The 13652-nt window shown below is 42.8% G+C and overlaps 1 protein-coding gene across 1 annotated transcript in view; it reads left to right on the top strand.

Annotated features, from left to right (window-relative positions):
* The first annotated feature begins 4485 nt into the window (after nt 1-4485).
* Nucleotides 4486-13652, top strand: part of LOC136856930 (galactose mutarotase) — a 141333-nt gene continuing 132166 nt past the window's right edge. The window contains exon 1 of the mRNA XM_067135193.2: nt 4486-4848. Within this exon, the coding sequence (XP_066991294.1) occupies nt 4557-4848 (292 nt within the window). The 5' untranslated portion in view covers nt 4486-4556. The remainder of the gene's footprint in view (nt 4849-13652) is intronic.

Genomic DNA, 13652 nt, shown 5'->3' with positions numbered 1-13652 from the left:
CTGCTGGCTAAGCTGATAGACTACGAGTTCCACCCTGGATATGTAAGGCTAATTAAGTCCTATCTAACAGACAGAAAATTTCAAGTAGACGTACATAACACTCTGTCAAGTACGCAAAACATTAGAGCGGGCGTAGCCCAAGGATCACTAATAGGACCGATCCTATTTGTCCTGTATACCAACGATATGCCGACAGCAGAGCTCACTACCACGTACCTCTGTGCGGACGACACAGCAATTACCGTCCAGCACCCCCAGCTCCTGAGCACAAGAAAGAGGCTCCAGGTAGCGCTGCGCACACTGGAACCATGGCTCACTAAATGGCGCATAAAAGTCAACGTAGAGAAGTGCCAAGCAGTGATGTTCCCACGCAAAAACAGGCGCACACACCAACCCGCCAATATCAAACCACTGACACTATTCAACAAACAAATAAACTGCCACGAAAGAGCTAAATACACTGACTGACAGAGCAAATGCAACACCAAGAAGGAGTGGTCAGAACTTTATGCCAATTGCAGGGTAGACTGACGTCACTGAGGTATGCTCATGATGTGAAATGCGCCGCTGTGCTGCGCACGTAGCGAACGATAAATGGGACACGGCGTTGGCGAATGGACCACTTCGTACCGTGATTTTTCAGCCGACAGTCATTGTAGAACGTGTTGTCGTGTGCCACAGGACACGTGTATAGCTAAGAATGCCAGGCCGCCGTCAACGGAGGCATTTCCAGCAGACAGACGACTTTACGAGGGGTATGGTGATCGGGCTGAGAAGGGCAGGTTGGTCGCTTCGTCAAATCGCAGCCGATACCCATGGGGATGTGTCCACGGTGCAGCGCCTGTGGCGAAGATGGTTGGCGCAGGGACATGTGGCACGTGCGAGGGGTCCAGGCGCAGCCCGAGTGACGTCAGCACGCGAGGATCGGCGCATCCGCCGCCAAGCGGTGGCAGCCCCGCACGCCACGTCAACCGCCATTCTTCAGCATGTGCAAGACACCCTGGCTGTTCCAATATCGACCAGAACAATTTCCCGTCGATTGGTTGAAGGAGGCCTGCACTCCCGGCGTCCGCTCAGAAGACTACCATTGACTCCACAGCATAGACGTGCACGCCTGGCATGGTGCCGGGCTAGAGCGACTTGGATGAGGGAATGGCGGAACGTCGTGTTCTCTGATGAGTCACGCTTCTGTTCTGTCAGTGATAGTCACCGCAGACGAGTGTGGCGTCGGCGTGGAGAAAGGTCAAATCCGGCAGTAACTGTGGAGCGCCCTACCGCTAGACAATGCGGCATCATGGTTTGGGGCGCTATTGCGTATGATTCCACGTCACCTCTAGTGCGTATTCAAGGCACGTTAAATGCCCACCGCTACGTGCAGCATGTGCTGCGGTCGGTGGCACTCCCGTACCTTCAGGGGCTGCCCAATGCTCTTTTTCAGCAGGATAATGCCCGCCCACACACTGATCGCATCTCCCAACAGGCTCTACGAGGTGTACAGATGCTTCCGTGGCCAGCGTACTCTCCGGATCTCTCACCAATCGGACACGTGTGGGATCTCATTGGACGCCGTTTGCAAACTCTGCCCCAGCCTCGTACGGACGACCAACTGTGGCAAATGGTTGACAGAGAATGGAGAACCGTCCCTCAGGACACCGTCCGCACTCTTATTGACTCTGTACCTCGACGTGTTTCTGCGTGCATCGCCGCTCGCGGTGGTCCTACATCCTACTGAGTCGATGCCGTGCGCATTGTGTAACCTGCACATTGGTTTGAAATAAACATCAATTATTCGTCCGTGCCGTCTCTGTTTTTTCCCCAACTTTCATCCCTTTCGAACCACTTCTTCTTGGTGTTGCATTTGCTCTGTCAGTCAGTGTATATAGGGGTAATCCTGGACAAAAAGCTGACGATGCTACATCACGTAAGAGACTTAAGGCGAAAAGTCCACATACGGCTTGTCAAACTGTACCCCATACTAAACAGCACATCCAGCATAAACACAAAGGTAGCAGTCAACATGTACAAAGCCTTGATCAGGCCAATCATCATGTACGCTGCCCCAGCATGGGGATACACGGCCAAAACCAACATAAACAGCCTCGAGTGCATACAAAACAAATGCCTGCGAACAGCGGCGAAACTCCCTTACGGAACGACAACAAGGGACCTACGCACCATAACAAACACTCGCTCTATATAAGACACCACATCAGAAAGCAAGCACTTCGAATGTACACCAAGGTGTGGGGCAACAGGATCAATCCCTTAATCAGGAGTATTGGAAGGTACGACCCAGACCAATACAAAAGGTACCCCACGCCAAAACAAATACTATTCGGCCGCAGGAATAGAAGATAAAGGGGCTCCCCCAGATCCTTCTACGGCTTCCACCTCACTAAAAATATACATACGAACACCACACAAACACCACTTAAAAAACTGTATATAAAAAGTACATAAGTTGTTTTTCCATATCCTTGTATTTCTATATTTCTATGTTTCAGTAACGCGAGGGGTAAACAGGAGACCTGCCCCTCAAGAGGCGTACATGGGAGAAGAAGAAGACGTTAGCCCCAGCTACAAAGCTGGCTTGGCTTATCCTTTCTCCGCACACGGAGGCTTGGCACCAAGGAACATTGGCGGCTGGACAATGGGACTTTCCTGTGTTCCAAAGCCCAGATGCCATTGGACCCGCGCATGGAATCCCGCAGTGCCAAGAAGGCTGATCCCTATAAGAAACAATATGGCAGGAAAATGGACATGACTTTTGCATGATACATACTCCTCACTAACACAACCTGGAAAAGTCCAGCCCACATCCTTGCATGTGCTATCTACAAAATATCAGGTTTTACATGTAGGCATCTTTCTATTTCCGCCTATGTGGTTTTGTCCTGACCCTCATCACCCGATCACACCGCTATATATTACCCACCACCACATCTGGCCTGGTAACATGCCTAGCATGGGGACAGGCAGATAGCCTACTCCTGTAGTATCACAATCCCATTCCTCCCTGCTATCTTTCTTCTTAGAACTAATAGCATGTCGGAGGCCATGTAGATTGAGTCGATGGTCACGCGGGGGGAGCGGGCTATGGGCCCCCCGCCCCGAATAAATTAATTAAAAATTAGCAAGCTGTCCGTTATTAATCGGTCTGAGAGTTGCACGAGACTAGCAAGTCCCCTATCGAGAAACAGTTTCAAATGTCACCGTTAGAATGCGCCACCCTGTGGATATTACTTCATTCCTACTTTCTCTCGTCTCGCAAAGGTAGTGGTAATTCATTTCCATTTCTTAAATTTACAAATTTCATTTACTTTGCACGGACGCAGATAGGTCTTACGGCAACGATGGGATAGGAAAAGGCTAGGAGTTGGAAGGAATCGACCGTGGCTTTAAATAAGGCACAGCCACAGCATTTACCTGGTGTGAAAATGGGTAAACGCGGAAAACCATCTTCAGGGCTTCCGACGGTGATGTTCGAAATAACTATACCCCGAATGCAAGCTCACAGCTACACGACTCTAACCGTGTGGCCAACTTTCTCGGTAATTTCTTTTCCACGCCATACCAGACCACCCACAATATTACTTCCAGGACGGCAAATCTTCAATTCAAGAGAGGCAAAAGTAACTGTGCCAGGCTGAGTGGCTCAGACGGTTGAGGCGCTGGCCTTCTGACCCCAACGTGGAAGGTTCGATCCTGGCTCAGTCCGGTGGTATTTGAAGGTGCTCAATTACGTCAGCTTCGTGTCAGTAGATTTGCCGGCATGCGAAAGAACTCCGGCACCTCGGCGTCTCCGAAAACCGTTAAAAAGTTGCTAGTGGGACGTAAAGCCAACAACGTTATTGTTAAGAGTAACTGTAATTACAGTGTATAATTAGCCTCTTATTTCATGGCTTGTAATTGCCAGATATACCGTACTACAGTTTTAGTAGGAATGTAGTTCATTACTTAACGTTAATAGAGTTTCTTGTTATTTCTGTAAGCTATGAAAATATGACACTGAAATTGTTGGTGCAACACCCAGCTTCAGATACCATCAGCCGCCACTGGGGTTCACTATAAATTTGCCCCTTGAATGTCACTACATTATCATAGAATTTTGTCGTAAGTCCTCCCCGGGATTCAAATTCCTTAGTAGTCCCTTGGAGTCAAGAGGATGATTACCTAGCTATACTTCCTCTTAAAACAAAAATCATCACTACTACTACTACTACAAGACCACCACCACAACCACCGCCACCACCATCACCTTAAAATCGATCGTGCCCTGGCTCATACCAAATACAGTATTTGCTCATACGATTATTTTTTCATGTCCCCGTGGCATTCCAGCCAACGAGAGAGCAACGGTTTTTCGAACACCTCATAGCTGTTGACAGAAATGGGTTATCTTTCGTCTTGTAATCTTTGATACCATATGTCTTGCTGCGCAATCACGTGCGCGATTCGCACTAATGGCATTCTCTTTGTCGCGAAATAAAGCGAGACACTACCAGTAGATGTCAGAGGCGTACGTAAACAGAGAGTTGTTTTGATTGTGATTAACGATGTGTGTTGTAGGCTTTGTTGATAAGAGAAGTGATATTGTATGTGTATTGCGTAATGCTACCGGACGAAACCTCTCTGGAGTGAAGTTATCGGTTGTTTTTCTAATCCTGATAAATGTATCTGCTATCAATGTTCATGCCTTTGAGAAGTTGACAGATCTACGTGGTCTACAACCTTGCGGAAATAGTTCTAATACAACCTATTCCAAAGGAATGGATGACGCTGGTGATAATTCGGGCAGTGTTGAATTGGTAGAAGACGGATTTGGATATATTGAATCGATTGGCAGAGGTTTGTTGAATGAACTGTATTAGAATAATGTCCATAGTTGCTAGAACTGGAGAAGCTCTTACTGACAAAGCCCTGTTTCGGATCCTGACGTGAAAATAAAATAACAATCTTCAGTATTATTTTGAGCTGCGTGTTTTATCGAGATAATGAATTATATGAAGGATGAAACTAACAATATTGCACTTATATTGAAGAGAAATCTTGGCGATGAATAGGTGCCATCGTGTATTGTGGTCATGTTCGGTCATGACCTCGGTCTTGGTCACTGACCGAGGACAACATTTTTTTTTTTTTTCATCTTTCGTTAAAAATTCTGCTGGTTGTCTGGAGAGAGGAGCAGTGGCAGAGATTGAAATCGTAAATGAAAATGGATTAAACATTTTTGTTTCCCGCATAATAATAATAATAATAATAATAATAATAATAATAATGCGACATACGGTATCTACCGCGGTTAATGGGCAGGAGTGTATCCTTGAAGTAACCTTTCTCAATAAAATGTTTCCCAATTTTACAAGGAAAGAAAATATTTACTCACAGTCTAGTGGAGCCAATCTCCTGTTCATAATTCTTCTGATGTGAAAAGAAATCGACTCGGTGAATTGTGATCTTTTGCTTAATAACATTAGGAAAATTTATTAGTTACCTTCATACATCATGTAAAAACAGCAGCAGCAGTTTTTTTTTTTTTAAATACAATTTTGTTGTAGCCTACATTGTACCGGCACAGGTATTACGGCACAACGATGGGATAGGAATGGGAAGGAAGCGATCCTGGCCTTAATTAAGGTACAGGCCCAGCATTTGCCTGGTGTGAAAATGGGAAACCATGGAAAACCATCTTCAGGGTTGCCGTAGTGCGGTTCGAACCCAATATTTCCCGCATACAAACCCACAGCTGCGCGCCCCTAACTGTATGGCTAAAGGTGCGTCCACACCAAGATGTTCATGAACATTTCTGTCTGTTAATAAACAAAATATCGAGTTCATTAACTTTTCGAGCATGTTGATAAACAAAAATTCTAACATTAATGGAGACGACATTCCGATTATTATTATTTAGCATTTGGCTGTACATTTCAAGATTAGTCAGAAATAAAATACGTATTTACATTATTTGCAGTTTGTCTTTCAAGTTGTTAATAAAGTCTATTACAGCTGGACCTGCTTCCACAAAGTCACTGAAGTTGCCACTAGGAATACGTCGGGCAGTCATTCACTATGTGTCGTATGGTCTGTCTGGGAGCACCACAACAGGATTCTGGCGAAGGTATATGTCCCCACTTGTAGAGAAGATCTGCACATCTGCCATGGTTTGTTCTTATCCTGTTCAGCGTTGACCACGTTTTCCGGTGTAGGTGAAACCCACTTGGTGGTGTTGTGGGGCTTGTGATGTCTTGCAGCTGACATGGAATGTTTTTTACCAATTCATCCTTCCAGGTTTGCAAGAGGTTGAAATTATTGTTCACCAGGTGTCTTGGTGTCCGGATGGAGGGGTTCCGCGAATGTAAACGTCTGGCTTCAGCAGCAATGATGTCCTGGTGTATTGGTAGCTGGTCGTTTGCATTTATCTTCTTATACTCCCGGAGTAAGGCGTGTTTGCGTTTGAGTTCCGCTGGTGGAATGTGACTCAGTGCTGGTAACCAGAATGTAGGTGTTGATTTTACTGTGCCAGATACAATTCTCATTGCCTGATTCAATTGGGCATCGACAAGTTTGGTATAGCTGCTATTGAGCCACACTGGAGAACAGTACTCAGCTGTTGAGTAGACCAGTCTGAGGGCAGTGGTGCGTAAAGTGTCAGCTGACGAACCCCATGTAGTTCCACACAGTTTCTGAAGTATGTTGTTTCTAGACTTCAGTTTTTCAGCTGTTTTCTTCAGGTGTTTCTTGAAGGAGAGGGTTCTATCTAATGTGATCCCCAGACAGTTTGCTTCATTGGTGTGGGTCAAGTGATTTTTTACCCAGGTGCACTTCCTGTAATTTGTATCATTTCTTGCAATTTCAGGCCCATTTACTGTCAATAAGAACTGAAAGTCTTGTGGGGACATTCTCAGAAAGTTTTGAAAGCCTGCTGCATCATGAATTAAAAGTTCTGACATAGGCCTAAGACGTGTCCTCTCCAGACTTAATTCTAAACGCTTTTCCAGTATTTTCCTTTTCCACACTTTGCGTCTGCACTTTTCTCTAATTCCACTCATAAAAATAATGAAAGCTGCAGCTGTAAGTATTTTCTTCTCCCTGGCCCTATCCATTGTAACCTCACAAACAGATGTTTTGGTGTGGACACAATGTTAAAGAGGTTTGTTAACAAAACTTTATTAACATCTTGAGAAATGTTTTCATTAACATTGTTTATTAACTTTGTTTCGTTAACATTGTTTATTAACTTAGGTGTGGACTAACCATAACTCGCCCGGTATAGAAATATCAGGTGGTTTCTAGTGGTCACTATAATTAATTACTAGCAGTGCTCAGTAGAATAAAGTTACCATAAATTAATTACTGCACTCTCTTTTGATTTGCTCTTAACAGGTTAACACTTTATCTGCGAGGGTAATTAATATCGCAAAGTTTTTGAGGTGTGAGTGGCTGTTGGTCATAAACTTTCAGATCTTTTTCACTTAGGATGTACAAAGGCAAATATAGTTCTGGTAAAGCTTCTGTACCCGGTGTGCGAAAGTGAGGTTGGAGATCGCGGCACCTTGCTGTTGCATACCATACTAATGAAAATTTCATTTCTGCTACTTGTACCCAGTTTTACATTATTTTATCACTAATTAGGCCTCAGCTTTGAATTTTATATAGCCTATATAATAAGTTGTTGCTGGCCCTGTGGTGTAGGGGTAGCGTACCTGCCTCTTACCCAGAGGCACCGGGTTCGATTCCCGGACCTGAGGGCTGGTTCGAGGTCAACTCAGCCTCTGTGATTAGAATTGAGGAGCTATCTGACGGTGAGATAGTGGCCCTGGTCTAGAAAACCAAGAATAACGGCCGAGAGCATTTGTCGTGCTGACCACACGACACCTCGTAATCTGCAGGCCTTCGGGCTGAGCAGCGGTCGCTTGGTAGGCCAAGGCCCTTCAAGGGCTGTAGTGCCATGGGGTTTGGTTTGGTTATATAATAAGTTTTTAGGGTGGGCCAGTGTTATTCTGCTACAGCAATGTATTTTGGGTATGTAAGTTACAATTTATTGAATGAAGTCTAACCTAATCTTCATACACTCACCAGATTAAAAAATGGAAGACCGAGCAAGTTGGAGATAGTGGGTTCGAACCCCACTGTCGGCAGTCCTGAAGATGGTTTTCCGTGGTTTCCCATTTTCATACCCGGCAAATGCTGGAGCAATACCTTAATTAAGGCCATGGCCGATTCCTTCCCACTCCCAGGTCTTTCCTCTCCCATCGTTGCCGTAAGATCTATCTGCTTTGGTTCGACGTAAAGCGAATTGTAAATATTGAAAAAATGGAAGGTAAGTTAGGGATGAATGTCCACAGTTAGTAAAATATGATTTTTTTTAAATTTAGCAAATGGTTTTTCCAAGGGAGGAGCTTAAAGTAGAGTATAATGTATGAGGTAGGTAGTAGCTTTGTTTGCCCCTTGGCTTATTACCCTCCATACCATGCTTCGGGCAGTACGCATGCGTAATGTGTAAGAAGCAATTCTAAGTACATCTCTTCACTGCAGCTTCAGGATGAATTCTGCATGCCTAATGTGTAAGAAGCAATTTAGCAATTTTAACTTTAAAAAATTACAATGTACTCACATTCTAGCCTACTTTGATGGGATGAAGTGTGAAGGATCAAGACTGAGAATAATGACTAGAATTAGGTCTGCATAAACAGTAGTTTTACTCACCTTCCTTTCTTCTCAGCAAAGCAGTCAATTTCTTCTTCATACCATGTTTCCCTTTTCTGAGGTTTTTGTAGGATCCCCTTTTCAAAAATGGATACTGAGGCTAATGCTGATTGACAATCCTGAGTCATAGAGTTTCTTAAATAAGTCAACATGTTTCATGGAGCAGGTGCTTTTTTCTACAGAAGCACTTGTGGCTGGGATTGTTGCAAGTAAAGAAAATAATTTGAAATTGCTTTATTAAGCTACTCAAATTTAAACCACACAATGTTTCCCTATGCAGTGACAAAAATACTGTTTCAAGTTCAGTTTGTAATTTATATTTGTTAAAGAACTTGCCATAGCTCTGTATCAATGAATTTAATCCTGTCAAACTTAAGAAATGCTAGTTTTTCACATCTTGAAAATAAAACTTCCATGTGGGTTATAATGTTGTCCAGTATTTTGTAATAAACTTACAGTTTATACCATATACCATAATGTTCTTTTAAATCAAGATATTTAAGAGATGATACAGATCCTGAGGCCCTTTCAGCAAACTGAAAAAACTCAATGCTTTTATCCTCATTTTGTAAGTTCCTCGAAACTGAATACCATTCACTTTCTTCTGAATCATGTTAAAAAGTAGAGCCTAATTTCTTTTTTTTTTAAATAAACATTTCCTGAAAAACTGACAGAGAAATATAAAATTGAAATCAAGAAGACTATTTTTGTAGCCTTGTGTTTCTCGGACTGTTTAGGCATTTCAGTCTGGGCGTTCATTAATTCAGTGAAAACTTGTATTAATTTCGCTCTAGTTAGTAAACTTATGCACACCAGAAATTATTTTTGAATTCCACCTTACTTCACAATATGTGGTCATCCTTTGCTCTGTCACTCTGTCCAACACAGCAGTACATTTTGGTGATCGCTGGAAGCAAGCCAGTATGCCTTGAAGAGTGGAAAAAAATTATTTTATTTGTGATATTTTTTAGCATCTTTGTTGGCGAATTAAGTTCAAACAATGTTCAAACAAAGCAATGGCTAAAGAGTGCATGAGGAGACTCCCGCACATTCCTTTGCAATTACAAGTAACAACTCTCATTATTGTTCCGTATTGAAGATGACGTTAGGCATATATCAAGGATAATTTAATAAAAAACCACCTATTCAATACTTTCCATGGAAAGTATTGAATAGGTGGTTTGGAAAGTATTGAATAGGTGTTTTTTTTATTATCCTTGATATATGCCTAACATTCCTTTGCAAGCCATTTAATTCCCCTGCAATAACACTCGGCCTGTCATAGGTTTAAGCTATATGTTTAGTTTGGGCACTATATTTTTCAAGGACACTGCTTAACAAAGTGCATAAACCTGCAGAATTTTGGTTCTCTTGAATGTCGTAAATTCCCAGGAAATATTCTTGAATGTCCTTAACAATTATTGCACTCTGAAGAGTGTTCTGTCTGTGGCCTCATTGATAATATGAAGAAGGAAGAAAAAGGAGTATCCTTGTCAATGCTACATTGGGTTTCTTCTTGAATACATTCAGTTAGCATATTCTGAATTACTTTTTAAAGTCCCTGAAAATATCCCATTTTGTCCCAATGTTCTTTTAGCTCTGAATTTGTGTTTAATATCAACTTAAATATTACAGGAAACATCAAACACATGACAACGATGGTTCTGGCACATTTATTAGGATTTATGGTTACAAACATTGTTCAATATGGCCTCCCACCTTGACAGCATGCTGCATCCATAACACGGCATGGTTGACAGTTGCCTGCAGCATATCGCTTGAAATCAGAGTGACATATCGTTGTATGCTAGCTTTTAGATCAGGCAGAGACCAGATATATCCCTGATAGACATGATCTTTCAAATATCCCCACAACCAGAAGTCACATGGATTTAGGTCAGGGGATATTGAAGGCCACACATTGGGAAAATGCCTAGAGATGATGCCGTCGTTACTGAAGGTTTCTTGCAGCAAATCTTTCACCTGGTGAGCGACATATGATGGTGCATGAAAATAACGGTGCGATTACAGTTGCATTCTTGCAAAGCTGGAATGACATGCTGCACAAGGAGGTCCCTATAACGTGCAGATGTCACTGTATACCTTACAGGCTCATGAGTGGTCATCTCCTCAAAGAAAAATGGACCAAGAATGAAGGAGCTTGTAAAACCACACCAAACAGTTGCGTAAGCTGAATGCAATGGTTGTTCCTGCACGACATGTGGAGGAGTTGAAGCCCATATCGTCGTTGCCGGGACAAAACCTCCTATGTGATAATATTTTTGGAGATATACTGACCCGCAGCACATACATTATGAAGAGCGAGAATGCCTTGACAATATTCACGCAATATTGCACCTTAGATGACAGAACCTTACCGGCCAAAGTTCTAAGCTAAAATATTTCACATAGGAGGTTTTGTCCCGGCAGCGATGATATGCGACAGTTCTGTGCATTCACTGCACCCTCCAGAATAAAATATGCCTTGTCAGTCCACAGAATATTCTCCGGCCACATGTCCACATCCATGCGCACCAAAAACAAGGGCAAAGTCATGGCATTGTGGAATATCTTGGGGTTTCAATTTGTGAACAGTATGAAGTTTGTAGGGATACCAGTGTAAAATGTACTGCAAAATCTTGGGAACTATTGACCGGGAGAGCAATAATTCACGTGACACAGCTTGAGCACTGGTTGCAGAATTGGAGGCATGTGCTCGCCGTTAGAGATTCTGAAGTTGAACATCACCTGGTGCTCTGGTTCAGGGAAGTACCCAGCATCAGCATTCAGTGACTGCTCCTGTACTATATCATAGACTAGACTATACTCCAAGCAGGTGATCGGCTACCCGTAGTTCAACACAAGGTCGCACACAGGCTGACCAGGTTAATGTTAAGACCAGCGAGGAAGTGAGTACTCAGATCTTCTATTTTAACATCTTTAATGAATCCAAGCTTGTAAACATTTTAAGAGAAGTTCCCATCAGGAATAGTCCAGTTCAATAAGCTTTAACTTTTTTTCTTTTTTTTTTTTACAATTTTGCTTTACAGCGCACTGACACAGATAGGTCTTATTGGCGTCAATGGGATAGGAAAGGCTTAGGAGTGGGAAGGAAGCAGCCATGGCCTTAATCAAGGTACAACCCCAGCATATGCCTGGTGTGAAAATGGGAAACCACGGAAGACCATCTTCACCATCTTCAGGGCTGCCGACAGTGGGATTCGAACCCATTATCTCCCAGATGCAAGCTCACGGCTGCGCGCCCCTAACTGCATGGTCAACTCGCCTGGTCAGCTTTAACTATCAAGAACTATAGCCTTTCACTAAATTGTTGGGCTTGTATTTTAAACTTGCTACGTCAACAGCTGCACAAGATTTTAAGAAAATCAAGCATATAATTTACATATATTATTTCACATAATAAAGCCTCCGTGACTCAGGCAGCAGCGCATCAGCCTCTCACCACTGGTTTCTGTGGTTCAAATCCCGGTCACTCCATGTGAGATTTGTGCTGGACAAAGCAGAGGCGCGACAGGTTTTTCTCCGGGTACTCCTGTTTTCCCTGTCATCTTTCATTCCAGCAACACTCTCCAATATCTTTTCATTTCATCTGTCAGTCACTAGTCATTGCTCCAGAGGAGTGCGACAGGCCTCGGCAGCTGGCACAATTCCTATCCTCGCCGCAAGATGGGGGCTTCATTCATTCCATCCCTGACCCGGTCAAATGACCGAAAAACAGGTTGTAGATTTTATTTTTAATTTCACATAATAATAAGATCTTCTTCAAAGATCTTCAGAAACTATAGTCGATATAATAATTTGTAATTTAGAAATACCAAAAATGTGTATTCTTCTGCATGTACATGTGAATGGAAATTTGTATGTGTTTTAATAATGGTGATTTGACTTAGAGTCCATATATTTAAACTCAAGATGCACGTGTGTGTTACTGTGAACATATGCTTTCAACAGTGACAGTTTCTGACTAGAGTTTACAGACAGGGTTAGACACTTAATGTAACATCTAGTGTTTAAAAAAAATTAAATATATCCCTGTTTTCAGTTGTATTTTGATGACTGAGGATATCTTTTAATAAAGACAAAACATGATGTTATTCTGATAGTAATAAATTAATTGGTGTTGTAAAGTTTGAATTTCCTCAAAAAAGAACCATAACACTTGTTAAGGTTGACAGTATGGGCTAATTTCGTTTCTTGTAATCTTCAGTGAAGAAGTGCTGCTATGTACTCAGCTGGAGGCAATTGCAGTTCACACTCCATTGTCCACAGTGACAACGGTGTGTAATGTGCACTTACCACCGATCTTCACATACGTGACCTCTCATCGATCTGCAGTCGATCGTCTGGTTAGACTGAAGAGCACTATTCAGGTGGCCTTTTTTTTGGAAGGAGCAATTAGTTGCTATTTTGACCTGGGAAAGGCTTATGACACTACCTGGAGGTATGGAATCATCTCCATCCTACACCAGTAGAGATTTGAGGCAAATTTGTGAGCGTTTATTGAGGATTTCACGTCTGTCCATTTGTCCCGAGTTTGAGTAGAGAGGGGCATACGCTTAGTATTACGTTCAAGAAAATTGAGTAGCGCAGGGATCTGTACCGAGTGTCACGTTATTTGTAGTCGCCATCAATGGCATATATGCTGCTGCTGGGTCTGCAATTGTTCCATTGCTGGATGTAGACGATTTAGCTCTACATTTCAGCTCCAGAAAGATGGTGTTTGCTGAAAGACGCTACAACAGGCTATTAACTGAATCGACAGATGGGCCATACAACACATTTTTTTATTTTCAGCAGCAGAAACCTCAATTGTACACTTCTATCAACATTGGCCTCTGCATCCTAAACCAGAAAAACCTGTGGTAGAATTAACATGTTTAAGTTTTTCATAAGCAGTTTGTGGGGGGCTGACTGTGTGGTGCTAT

Source organism: Anabrus simplex, chromosome 1, assembly GCF_040414725.1.
Source record: "Anabrus simplex isolate iqAnaSimp1 chromosome 1, ASM4041472v1, whole genome shotgun sequence".
Classification (NCBI taxonomy): Eukaryota; Metazoa; Arthropoda; class Insecta; order Orthoptera; family Tettigoniidae; genus Anabrus; species Anabrus simplex.
The sequence above is the reverse complement of the archived record's forward strand: the minus strand, read 5'-3'. Positions and strand labels throughout refer to the sequence as shown.